This window comes from Electrona antarctica (assembly GCF_951216825.1).
Source record: "Electrona antarctica genome assembly, chromosome: 14".
Classification (NCBI taxonomy): Eukaryota; Metazoa; Chordata; class Actinopteri; order Myctophiformes; family Myctophidae; genus Electrona; species Electrona antarctica.
The window spans coordinates 30,714,922-30,729,528 of record NC_136795.1 but is presented as its reverse complement, the minus strand read 5'-3'; the positions used below and the strand labels follow the sequence as shown (position 1 = coordinate 30,729,528).

Here is a 14,607-nt window from a genome sequence, read left to right as displayed (position 1 = left end):
AACAATAAGCATTACAAGAACACGAACACGAACACGAACACGAACACACACACACACACACACACACACACACACACACACACACACACACACACACACACACACACACACACACACACACACACACACACACACACACACACACACACACACACACACACACACACACACACACACACACACACACACACACACACACACACACACACACACACACCCAGGTGTTGAAGTAAGCAAATACTGCAAATGAAAGTTACTGCAAATCAAATTAAAATGGCATGCTGCTGCATCGTGTGCCTGCATGTGTGCTTGCGTGCTGGGTCTTGTGTGTCATGCACGAGTGTGCATTCACACCTGCAACTGATTTGTTACAATCAGCTGCAGGTGTTCATGCCATGGAGACATACAGACATACAGTACACACACACACACACGCACACGCACACGCACACGTTGAAGTGGCTGGCACCACTTAAACTAAAAACTCATCCAATAACAGTGACATAGTTAACTTCTTCTTTTTCATCGATGTCATCATACTCCTCCTCTTCCTCTTCCTCAGCCAGGTTGTCAATGTGCACGTTGCTGGCAAGAGCAGATAATGAGCATAATAAGTTCTATAAGTTAATTTAAACCGCAGGATAATTGAGAACACACTTAGCTTCCAATTAAACCAACTTGAACTTCAAAAAGAAAAGATGAGACCCCCTGCGGATTAAAGATGATGGCTACTATGATTATTATCAGTGGTAGTATTGCACTAGTATACATTTTTCCCTGATTCATTTAAAACTATCGGTGTACTACTGACCCATTGACATAGTCATCGCTGTGGTCATCGTTGCCTAGGTGACAGGCCTCTGCGTCGGCGTAGACTTCATCATTATCATTTCCTCTTCCGACTGTGTTGTTGGTGTTCATCACACCTTGGAAGAAATGCACGTCATTCATTCATTCATTCATTCATTCATACATATATGCTTTCTTGCACTGACCATTGGACAATTTGTTTGCCTTTGCACTGTTGACTTTATTTTAACCACACCAAAGGGTCACCATGCAACTCCTTGGGTCCAAACGGTTGCAAGGAGTTAACGCTAAAACCGTCTTAACCCTTTGGTGTGGTTTGGGCCATTGAATTCCATGCGTTGAATCACTAGAGTCAACGTGGTCAACGTGCAACAAGACACAGATATCACACCGCAGGGACAACGCTAAAACCGTCTTGACCCTTTGGTGTGGATGGGGTTTAGTCTTAGTCTTTTGAATAACACACCATTTAGTCTTAGTCCTATTTAATCTTATGAAAACCCTTAGTCGACTAAGCTCGACTTAGTCTTTATTCTTAGTCAACAAAATGAACACTGTGGCAGGACACTGCCTTTCCCCTTGGCCAGGTGTGGCTGATCAGGACACTGCCTTCCCCCTTGGCCAGGTGTGGCTGATCAGGACACTGCCTTCCCCCTTGGCCAGGTGTGGCTGATCAGGACACTGCCTTCCCCCTTGGCCAGGTGTGGCTGATCAGGACACTGCCTTCCCCCTTGGCCAGGTGTGGCTGATCAGGACACTGCCTTCCCCCTTGGCCAGGTGTGGCTGATCGGTGCTGGTTGCCAAACTTTGATTTGTATACAGTGCATGCTGCTATTCAAAAGAATTCCACCTGCACGAGAGGCATTTCTGCCTTCCGCAGTGCCACCTATCGACTGCTATCTTTAAAAATCATCTCATGTACAGTATATTGGTTTGTGTACTGTGTAGTTGATTTGTCTGTGCTTTCCTGTTATTTGACTTGTTCTCTGCTATGTGTTGCTTTCTTCTCTATTCTCTCTTCCCTATAGCTTGAGGAACCGAATATAACGCCTCACTTCTCCATTGAACTCAAAGGACACGGCTACCATGTTTTGTTCGGTTTTGAATGGTGTTCTCGGGCTTAACTCTAACTCTTGTGTTACTGCAAGTGTAACGATCGCTCAGACAAAAATAATTTAACAATCTTTGAAATCTGATCGGGCGATGTGACAAATTAGTTGATTCTGATCTCATATGATCATTCAGCATATCTGAATGGAGCATTCAAGTGGAACAACTTTGAAGCCACATAATGTGTAGTGTATAATTTTAAGAGAGAGAGAATGAACTTCCTCATTCCTCAACATCATACTCTTTAAAACATAACAGAGGAAGTCAAATTATTTTTTATCGTATACAATTTCTTTGTTTGGTTTTGTGCAATTATTTTATTGGCTTTTTCTGTGTTTAGGGTTAATGAATTAACTGTTTTACATTCAGTCGCATCTACCGTCGAGTTATGTATTATTATTATTATTATTATACATACAGATATCATGATATAATGTTGATGACATCTCTTGCAATATATTGAATATTGCAATATTGCAATATATAGAATATTGTGATATTATCATTATCGAGAGCCTAATATCGCCACAGATATCGTATCGTTTCCCCAAATTCAAGGTACCAACAGTTAACTCTGAACTTGGTAGATCTGCTTTTGGCTTCTGTGGCCCTAATACATGGAATGACCTGCAAACCTACATTAAAATTTACCACATTGGTTCCCCTGAGTTGTTTTAAAACCTTGGTGAGCATATCCCCACAATATGTAACTGTTTTTAGATCTTTTTGAAATTTATCTTAGCTTCTATTTGTAACGTAATTCATATGTATTCCTTTTGTTTTCCTTTTCCTGATCTTCTGATGTATTGTGATGTTTTTGAGTGGTGTAAACCACTCCTACAACTGGCTTTGTTAGTGCAGAAAAAATGAGCATGGTTGCTATGTTCACCCTGTTCACCCGGGTGTGATTTCATTACGTCAGACTGGCTTTGTTAGTCTGTGCAGAAAAAATGAGCATGGTTGCTATGTTCACCCTGTTCACCCGGGTGTGATTTAATTACGTCAGACATGATTTCATTACGTCAGACAGGCTATATAAGACCTTACACCACTCAGTTCACACGGGTGTGATTTTTTATATTAAATTGTATTACTCGATGACACTGAAAATTAGTTTAATTACTCAGCGTAATTTTGAGAATAAATAAAACTTGAATGAATGAATGAATGAATGAATGAATGAGGTACCCATATTGCCCCACCCCTAGTGCCTTCTGCCTTGCAAGTGTTTTGGATAAAGGCACCATGTAAGATGGACCATTTATAATTACTCACAGGCTGTGTCATCAGTCTTTTTGGTCTCTGTCTTTCTGTGCATCAGCCAGAGACCAGTCAGCAACAGCAGTAAAAGCAGGAGTACACATCCTACTCCTACAGTCCTACCCACCATCATGGGCCCGGGCATTAGCGAGTCTGGAAGGGAAAATAAATAAATAATAATAATATTAGTTGTATTTTTTTCTTTTTGCAGTTGATTTTTCTTTTGTCTCTTAGGTTATTTTGTTTGTATCTCGTCATTGATTCCCTTACCATGAAAATCAATTAAACCAAAGCAATTAACAATCACAAACACATACAGTACAGTAAGTGTTTGTGATTGTTAATTTGCTTTGGTTTCTTTTGTTGTTTAAGTTATTTGGAGTCTTGTCTTTTATTGGATGATATGTTTTGAACTTGCTTTTTTATTTGAGATGAGACATAGGCTATGACATCCATTCTCACATTCACCTGGAATTTTGGACCTTTACGATTTTTTTGAAATACACAAAATGAGAGATATGACTTCCATTCTTACCTGAACAGACGACACCAGCATCCTCACTATGATCACAGTCGCCTCGACCAAAGTATCGACACTGAGTTAGAGACGTTTCATTTCCTGAACAACTAACAACCATGAAGATTGGACCATACCCTCGGCCAAAATGGGCATTTCCAGGGGCACTCTGTGCCGTCCCACAGTTGAGCTCTCTGCAAACCACCTCAGCATCTTTCAGGTCCCAGTAGTCATCACAGACTGTTCCCCAGCTGTTGTTATGATAGATCTCTACTCTTCCAGAGCACGGAGAAGAAGATCCGGCTAATATGATCCGGACAGCTTCTATAAAAAAAATAATCATGATCATAATCTGAATGAATGAATGAATGAATGAGAATTCCTCATTTACATTATTATTTAACAAACTTTTGCTTACCTCCATGTGAAGGTATGTAGCGGGAAAAAGACACTGTAGGTGGAAAAAACAGAGCATGTCGAGTTACTTTCAAAGTTTTCAGGAGGGGCCCATTTCACACAATATGCCACAAATCATGAACTCACTGTCCGATTGGAGTCAAACGTTGCACGCACACTCCAATTAGCTTAAGGAAGATAAGGCATGTACACTCAGAAAACTTAAACCATCATTTTAACACTTCACAATGTCAACGTTACATCACAATACATGTCTGGGAATCTCTTACAGCAGAGCAGACAACACTGTGTAGAAAAGTTGGGTTAAGTGGATATTCATACTCTCAGTAATGCCTTCAAGTCAGTCAATACCAGTTACTATAACTTACTATACTATCATAAATTCAGCTAGAATGTTACATATAAACTCTCTCACTTCACTAAATTCAGTGGAAAAAGTTACACACCTATAGTCATACCCTTATTTTCAATATCTTAGAAATAAATTGAAAAATAAAACCTGGCACTCACTCATGTTCAAATACAGGAATGTTCTCCATATTACGAGTCCCATAGTGGATAGACTGTTAAGGTCTTCTCTGTAACTCTCCAGTGGAGTTGAAGACTGAACTAGGAAGATGCAAGTTCTTTAATGTGAATGCTCATAAGAAACTGTTTGTGCAAGTCATCATTAATGGTGAGACTTCCTCTTTCTGACATCTGCCATTTACATTCTCTGCAGGTGTATTTAGCGTAAAGTCATGCTGTGTGTGTGGGTGTGGGTCCAATTAACCCATTCAGGCCTGACGTCGAAATTAAAAAAAAAAGTTTTCTAAATCATGACAATTTTCGGAAAGATTTGAGGCACATTTTTAACGATTTTTCAAAAATAGCAGACCTACAAGTTCATAGCGCGCCACTCGGTGGCGCGCTATGAGCTTGTAGGTCTGCTATTTTTCAATAGCTAAATTATAACAATGTTTAAAACACCAAAAGGGGTTCCCGCCCAAAATGGGTTAATGGTTAATGTGGTTAAACGCTAACGTGACATGGATGCGTTCCAGGTCTCAATGGATTAAAGAAAAGTAACAATCGATTAACTGATAATCGATGATCAAGAATAATGTGGTTCCTGGTCTGCTCTTAGTGTGCTCAAGAAATGTCACACTACTGATTCAGTGTAGTGGTATGAGAGTGAGAGATGGAATACAGGATAGAGTGAGAAGCTCAGTGATCCGTGAGACAAAAGGTTTGTATGGAAAGGAGCCAGGTGAGATGATCCAAATAAAGTTTTATTTACACTAAGTTGTGTGCATTGTGTAACATACCGAAAACAGCAGATCTAAAAGCTCACATGTTGTAGATCCACTATTTTTGGTGAGGGACCAATTCATGTAGCAAGGTGCCCCAAACAGTTGCAAGTTCCGCCATGACGCTCGTGAAGCCATTTGTAGACTCTGCCTCAGGGCTTAATGGGATAATGTGTCTCTTATCCTCTGTGTCTTGATATCTTAATGCTTGTTTTATGTAAGCACTTTTTTAATTGCCTTGTTGATGACATAATGTGCCATACAGATAAATGTGCTATGACAAGTGTCGCACAATTCTCTGATCAATCTCTGAGTTCTGATCATCTGTGTTGTTTGGCAATGGCTTGTGTTGCGTGTGACGTCAGCCCAGGAACCCTGGACAGCCTATATAAGGTCATCAAGGAGAGCAAAGTTGCAATAGGACCAGACAGCCATGATGTCTGTTGTAGACACAGGAGAGGTTCCCACTGACGCACTGGGCAGGCGGGTGTCTTGCAGTGGAGAGCGCGGCACAGTTTGGTTTGTGGGAACCGTCCCTCCGACGGAAGGGCTTTGGCTCGGCGTAGAGTGGGACAACCCCTTACGAGGCAAACACAATGGAACGCACGAGGGAGTGCAGTACTTTAAATGCACGCATCCCAACGGAGGATCCTTCATCCGGCCCAAGAAGGCCAGCTTTGGGGTGCACTACGTGACCGCCATCAGGGAGCTGTACGCGGACTTGGGCCGGGAGGTCTCCGCGGTCGATAAGGACGAGACCATAAGCATGTTTGTGAAAAGGCTAAACAGTCTTCAGGTGGTGTCGTTGAGGATGAAGGAGGTGTGTGCGTCCGGCTCTGGGGATGACATCAAGACAATCACGCCTCACGTTCGGTGTCTGGACCTGGGAGGAACGTTACTGGGCAGCTGGGATGATGTGGCGGACATCACCCAGCACATGGAGCGACTACAACAACTACTGCTGTGCTACAGCAGACTACGCCTGCCCTCCGACCCGCTGGCTCGACGGCACGCATTCTCTGGTCTAAAGATCCTCTCCCTGCAGAACTGCGCCCTCACCTGGCCGCAGATCCTACAGTGCGCCCCAATGTGGCCTCATCTGGAAGAGCTTTACGTCAAAAACAATGCCATCACACAGCTGCAGAGGCCAGGGGGCGTCCTGGAGTCGCTGAAGCTGTTGGATCTGTCCTGCAACCAGATGGCTGAGGACAGTGTGCTTAGTCTGTCACAACTGCCCAGACTGAACAACCTGAACCTGTCCAAGACTGGTCTGTCTGCCCTTCGGTTCAACGATGTCCCTCCCGGTTGTAAAACGTCTATGTTCCCTGTGCTAAAGACACTGCTTCTGAATCACAACAAAATATCTGAGTGGTGTGCGGTGAACGAACTGGACAAGCTGCAGAGTCTGTCGGAGCTGTCATTTCGATACAACCCCGTCCAGAGCCTAGTAAAGAATTTACAGACTGCAGATATGATGTTGATATCCAAACTCGGCCAGCTGTCCATCCTCAACAAGTGCCAGATAACGCCTCCAGACCGGAGGTCGGCAGAGCTCGTCTACCTTAAGATATTTGGGGAGGCTTGGCTCCAGGCAGGCGGTCACCGAGGCCCGGAGCAGAGCCGACCCAGCACCCAGTTCACATCAGAACACCCCCGATATCAGAGCCTGATAGACAAGTACGGCCCTCCAGATGACAGTGAACTCAAGGAGGAGCAGCCGTATGCTCTGAGAAACCAGCTAATGAACATCACATTTGTTTGTCCAGGCAAAGCCGACCAAAAACCCATCGTCAAGAAACTCCCGGACTCCATGCTGGTCCAGAAAGTGAAGGGACTGTTGTACAGACTGCTGAAGGTCCCCGGAACACAACTACAACTCTCCTACACCAGTGCAAAGATCCAGGGCACAGAGATCGTGATTGACAATGACCAGAAGTGTCTCAATTTCTACTCCATTGAAGATGGAGACACGGTGCTGGTCCGCTGGGCATGACGACACAGCTACACACATACACATTACAACATCCAACAAGATCGGTTTCTTCTTGGCTTTTTAGCACATGGCCAAAACCCCATAAGCATCTTCACTGAACAATCAACAACAGCTTCTGCAGCCTTGAGCAGCCTACTGCACAGCACAAACAGCCATGGTTCCATCCAGATGTACAGTACATGCTGTGCCAGTTGACCCCACAACCCCCCGAGGGCGGTTCTTCTAAATCCTAAGTTTTCTTAGTCATTGGTCATTGGTGTTCATGTCAAGGACCCCCAAAATTATGTAATTGGCCGCGGATGCCCATCTCGAAATATTTTGTTCCAGGGACCCTCAGAAGCAAGGATTTGAGTTAAATATTTGCTTCACACACACACACACACACACACACACACACACACGCACACACGCATGCGCACACGCACACGCACACAATTCATAAGAAACAGCAGATCTACAAGCTCACAAAGTGACATGCTGAGCGTGTATATCTGCTATTGTTGAATAGCCAAAGTGGTTTACACTTGGTTGCACATCGTGTCACACACACTGCAAATAGCAGCTCGTGGGTTGTTTTTGTATGATGCGCAACCAAGTGTAAATGAGACTTTATGCATCTGTTTACCATAAAACAACCTACCGCATGGCCGATGACCACACCTCACCACAGACACATGGGGGTGGGCTGGGGGGATACTCTCTTTTTTCGCCCACATCTCACAGATCCAAAATGTCTCACTTGATCAGGCCGGATGGCCACACATGTAGCCAGTCACTAGTACACACTAAGTGCCATTAAATCCAAACTAAGGAAGTCATGGAGGCCCTATCACTTCCCTGTGGCTACAAGGCCACAAGGAAACTAATTTCCATGTTCACACCTTCAAATGGACAGGTTATAAACCTGCCACAGCAAGTTTACTCCAACAGCCAACGGCCACTGTCTGGTACTCCAGACTGTGGTCTTGTGGTTAAAGTGTCCACCCTGAAACTGGGAGGTCGGTGTTCGATCCTCGGCCGGGCCATACCAGACTGTAAAATGGGACCCAATGCCCCCCTGCTTGGCACTCAGCATCAATTGGGGGGTTACATCAAAGACTCAAATGATTCCCGAGCACACGGCTGCAGCTCACGACACCGCTCCAAGAGATGGGTCAAATGACACCGCTCCAAGACACCGCTCCAAGAGATGGGTCAAATGACACCGCTCCAAGACACCGCTCCAAGAGCTGGGTCAAATGACACCGCTCCAAGACACCGCTCCAAGAGATGGGTCAAATGACACCGCTCCAAGACACCGCTCCAAGAGATGGGTCAAATGACACCGCTCCAAGAGATGGGTCAAATGACACCGCTCCAAGACACCGCTCCAAGAGATGGGTCAAATGCAGAGAACACATTTCACTGACACCGCTCCAAGAGATGGGTCAAATGCAGAGAACACATTTCACTGCGGTAACGTGTGTGACAAATTGTACGACTCATGCAACTGTGGAAGATGCAAAGCGTCCAAAGTAAAAAACCCAAGTCCATGAGTTGCCATCCAATGACTTTAAGTCATCGAGTCAACATTCAGTATACTAAAGGAGAGCAGTATATGTGACTTCACACCACAGACAGTGGTGTCGCTTATGTCCTATGGTCATTAGAGCAATACCTCTCCACAGGTGTGTCAACACTCAAATTGTCAAAAAGACTAATACTGTTAATATGCCGTTTTTGGTTGGCATTAGTGCACTCTTAACTACAATTATATTTATAGTATACCCATTAGATTATCTCTTACAACACACAAATCCCTGACAGTTCAAATGCAGAGGACCTAGCAAGAATACTGTAGTGTATTTACTACTATAGATTATGGTAATAGCTCACACATAATGGTTGACATGTAGCCTCGGTCCCAGGCTTACTCATCTGCGAAGAGAAAAGCTTGGTCACAATATAAGGCAGAGAAGTGTCGGTCCGGAACATCCGTCAGATGTATATCCCTCTGGATACGATATTTTTTGACCAATCACAGCACTTGTTTCATTCACGAAGAATGTAAACAGATTTGTAAAGCATCAACGTAATTTCCTTGAGTGCTACTTCCGCCAAAATCCCGCTACTTCCGACATATTTCAGCAATGCACTTGATGGATAATTTTGAATTATTAAGATTTAATTGTTTGTAGATCTGTTATTTTGTGGATGGAAGTTTCCATGTTCCCTATGCCTTTCATATCTCAGGCCCTGGGTCCCACTGATTTCACTTCTCCCCTAGCCAGCGAGTAAGATATAGAATTGTTATTTCCCGTTTATCTCCTCCCTGTTGGAAAACATGTTATTTTGGCCTTGGTGCTTTGCCATACTAGTCTCCAACTAGTAGCCCGTAACTTGAGTTATAAACTACATCTGCCCTTAAAAGACTACATATCCCATGCATTATGCTTCCTGGTTTTGATAGGAAGTGACAGTGAATCATCCTTTGGTTGTTTGACACGTTGCTCTGTGTAGCGTATTCTATCTGATTAAAATGATATATATACCGTCTCCATTTTGGAGACGGCAGAGAGACATTTTGTAATTTGGCTGTATGTGGGATCTGTCCTGTGCTCTCCGAACTGAAAATGAATTGACAAAAACCATATATGCTCTGACTGGACAATCATTCTTTCGGTGGATTCATTTATTCTATTGGGTATTTAAAGGTATTTTTCTAAAGAGTATTTCCTGCTTAAGGTAACATTTGGATATTGATCAATCTCTTAAAAGTATTCCTGTTAAAGCTAGTGCTTAACTTTATCATCTAAAAGGTTTTAAACCATTTTAAAGGCTCTCTGCCTAGAGTTGTGGTGCTGAGTATTTATTTGTACTCTGATTACTTTCAAAAGTATTTTTATAGTTTTATAGTTTCAGCTCTGCTATCGAAGTAATACAGTAATACAGTCCTTTATCTTAATTAGCAATTATGTATCCCTTAAAAATATGTAACAGCACTCTACAGCGTATACAAGGCCAGCGTGGTTGATGCAGACAGCCAGACAGATTTTATGTTGGGTCATTTGCATCTTATTCCTTCTATCTGTGTTACATGTTTACTCCTTTTTTATTACCGTATTTTTGAGGGGCGCTAGCCCCTCCTATGACTAGTTTAGAGTGTTTGTGTAAACACATATTGTGAAAACACAAACATTGTGTAAACACAAACAATGATAACAAAAATGAGGACGCAAATTGTGATTGACCAGAATGAGATGATGTATGATAAGAGCACCCCTCATCTCACACAGGTGTAATTTTTACCGAAGTTTAAATGTATCCCTCTACTACCTGTATCTGTCCTGTGTTTTTGAGTGGTGTAAACCACTCCTACAACTGGCTTTGTTAGTTTACGTGTCTGTCTGTCTGTACGTACGTCTGTCTGTTCGTACCAAAAAATGAGCATGGTTGCTATGGTCACCCAGTTCACACGGGTGTGATTTCATTACGTCAGACATTACATCAGACCACAGTTGATCAGTCTATATAAGACCTTACACCACTCAGTTGTGATTTTTCTATTGTGATGAAGGCTATGGCACCTGCATTTCCCTAGTAGGATCAATAAAGGCCTATATCTAGTACAGTAGATTTCCTAAAGAATCACTTTAGGCCACATAGGAGCGTGTCTTCAACTATTGTGTGCAACCAACCTCTTCGTTGTCCACTGATTCTAAAAACGTGTTACTACATCAGTTTTCATGTCAAAACGTTTTCATGTCAAGAACCCCCAAAATGTGTATGTATTTGGTCAAATGTATGTCGGGCTAGGGCTGAAATGCAATCTGAAATCTGTTGACTATTAATGTAACCTTAATTTGTGTAATTAATTATGTGAGGTGCCCTTTCCCGCCCCATGAGAACCTGCCCCCAAAATCTCTGCATGGCCCTGCACTCAAGTACTCATTACTGGTAATAACAGGAAATACTTTCTGGCTTGGGTCCAGCACAGACTTCTGTGTTATTAAACTTACATCATCAGGTATTTTCTTCTCCAGCAGTCTCTCCAAATGCGTATTCAAGTTGTAGGCATTTATAATTGCCTGTTGGCAAAAAGTAAACACATTTACATCATCTACTCAATATTTCACAATTTAAGCTGACTGTCTAGTCTAGGATATACCGTATTGTGCCGAATATAAGACGACTCTGATTATAAGATGACCCCCATTTTCCTAGACTCATTTGTGGAAAAATCACATTGAATAGTCTAGTCCCCGATTATAATACAACCCTGTTTTTTAGGATATTTCCATTGCAGAACAATAGGGTACTGTATGAATATACTGTATGTTCAGAAATCTTTAGTAGTCATACTGTATGTATCATGTACTATGTCATCAGTAATCATACAACAAATGTTAAAGGCCTATAACATAAAATTCAACTTTTTCAATTTCTTTTGTGTTTTTGGGGCTCCCATATGTTTTCTATCCCCACAAATAACCAATTTTGAACAATCAGGCTTTCATATCATATAGGTGCTTTAATGGAGATTGCTCTCAGCAACAGCTCAACTGATTTTGTCCTCATCGTGATGTCATTGTATAATTCCTCCTCTTCTTCAGTCTTCAGTTCCAAATTTGCATTTCCACTTTGTTGACAATGTCCACCATTGTTAATTTTCCAAGCTGGCATGGAATGGAAACAAGGCTGGTTTTATCTAGCATCAGTATTATAATGACACAAATATTAAATAATCTGCATATCAGCACCCCCACCACCTCAGGACAATTTCTGTAATAATTGATTTCTGTAATAATACTTTCACATTTGTTAAAATATACATGATCTAAAATACTTCCGTAATCTGTAGTTGGATTTGTGATCAATTGTTTAAAGCCTAATCTGCCAATGAAAGCCTGGGTATCGAGGCTTCCTAACCCCTAACAACAATGAATTACGTAATGTTGTAATTAATACGCACAAGTGACGGCTTTCGATGGTGACGTATATGTCGATCAGTGTCGGGTGGATTAAAGGAAATGCCTCTATGTATATGTAATTTGTAAATTGATTAGCGGTATACTGTGGTTACTTTGCGCCACTTTTGATGCGTATGTATCGTCCCAGCATATGACGTCCGGGTATAACTGGTATAACTAGCTCTCAATGATGAGGTAATAAAGATGTGGATTAAAGGACCCAATGCCAGGGTGTAATTGGTTTTCGATGGTGACGTAAGGACGATATGTTTTATATGTATATGTATATGTAATTTGTAAATTGAATAGCGGTATACTGTGGTTACTTTGCGCCCCGTTTGATGCGTATGTATCGTCCCAGCATATGACATCAGGGTATAACTGGTATAACTAGCTCTCAATGATGACGTAATAAAGATGTGGATTAAAGGACCCAATGCCAGAGTGTAATTGGTTTTCGATGGTGACGTAATGACGATATGTTTTAGTGTCGGGAGGATTAAAGGTAATGCCCCTATAGACATATGAGCATATGACGTGATGAATATATGTACCAATGCCAGGGTATAATTGGTTATCGATGGTGACGTAACAATGACATGTTTCAGTGTCGGGTGGACTAAAGGTAATGCCCCTATGTATACATGTATGTAATCTGACACCACTGCCATAACGGGCATAAGTAATCATTACCATACTTCAAAATACTACTTTTTCTCCTCCAAAAGCAAGGCACGTAGCAAATAGCTAAACCTAATAATTCAATATTGCAAACGTTCTTTCACAGAGAGGCTGAGATTTGAAAGTTTGTAGCGGTCTACAGTACTTGCACGCTCTGCTTGCGCACTAGTAGGCCATTTATGGCCTACTAGTGTGCAACAAGCAAGTATAGGCACTCGACAGAGTGCAGTTCTAGTTACTTGCGCAAGTACTAGTTTCGTCCAGGACGATGTCCGATGCGCCAGTCATGACGTAACTCAAACTCAAAGGTCTAGGAGGCAGAAACCTTATAGCTGGCTCAATTTACCTGATGGCCCACTTTACCTGAGACCACCCTACATACAGACCAAAGTTTGGCGGAGCCCGTTGCTCGCTGCTGTTAGCACACCCATGTGTCATGACCACACACACACACACACACACACACACACACACACACACACACACACACACACACACACACACACACACACACACACACACACACACACACACACACACACACACACACACACACACACACACACACACACACACACACACACACACACACACACACACACACACACACACACACACACACACACACACACACACAACAGGAGGGGTACACAGTGTGTGCTGCTGTGCTATCCCGACCTGCGTAGCCGGACCGGCTGCTGCTCTGTTGACAGCTATTGTACGGAACGCAGTTTGGGCTGCATTCTGATTGGTCAGAGGTGTTGCAGTTCGCCTGCGAATGTCTGCAAAATTCGACACCGGAGCGAACAAATAAAGAGCGAAAACGGTCGCATTTTCGCACATTCGCACATTCGCCACTGATGTGGAAGCTTGCATTGACTTCAATTGGTTTTAAAAAAAGGCGAATTATTCGCACGAATAAATCGCGTCGCTAATTCGCCAGTGTGTAATGACCTTCACTCCTGTTACCTGTGTGTGTGTGTGTGTGCGTGTTGAAATGCAGAGAAATACAGAGGTCTCTCTTTACTTTCATCAACAGTGTTTATTATTACTTGTTCTGGTAACGCGGTTTTGTCCAGTAAAAGATGTCTAGCAAGAGGATTCTTGTTCAACTCCAAGCAGACCATACCTCAGTGATCCACACGCGCACGCACACATACACACACTGGCACATACACATGCACACGCATGCTCTCTTTCTCGCTCACACACACACGCAGACACACACAAACTCACTATGCCAATGTCGCCTCACCCGCCTACTTTCTCTGACCTGCTACAAATATAACCATCATACAGTATTTACACACACACATTCAAATATATACAGAAAAACGTGCGCTCAAGGACAATCTCTCGCTCTCTCTCTCTCTCACACACGCACACACGCACACACACACGCACGCCCGCCATTCTCAGTACATACAGTACAGCCAGTCAGGAAGGTGCAGGTCAAATGAGCATTAAGTCAACTGGAGAAATGTCCACACAGGTTGTTGTCCTGTAGAGTGGTGGTTCCCATTCTTCACGCTGTCCCAACAGCCGCTGGATAAAGGAGGATAATTATCCACAACAAGCAGG

General features: G+C 42.8%; 1 protein-coding gene and 1 long non-coding RNA gene across 2 annotated transcripts; one reads left to right on the top strand and one right to left on the bottom strand.

Moving 5' to 3' along the window:
- Positions 1-811: 811 nt before the first annotated feature.
- On the bottom strand, positions 812-4,698 carry LOC306936150. The gene is made up of 5 exons (XR_013791471.1): positions 4,625-4,698; positions 4,116-4,148; positions 3,716-4,021; positions 3,196-3,333; positions 812-926 (listed from the first exon to the last, which is right to left on the bottom strand). It is a non-coding gene; the product is annotated as an uncharacterized lncRNA (long non-coding RNA).
- Positions 4,699-5,839: 1,141 nt separating this feature from the next.
- LOC306937149 (tubulin-specific chaperone E-like) lies at positions 5,840-7,396 on the top strand (the record flags this gene model as incomplete). Its single annotated transcript, XM_079520815.1, has 1 exon — positions 5,840-7,396. One exon carries the CDS (start codon positions 5,840-5,842, stop codon positions 7,394-7,396), a length of 1,557 nt encoding a protein of 518 aa, XP_079376941.1.
- Between the last annotated feature and the right edge of the window lie 7,211 nt (positions 7,397-14,607).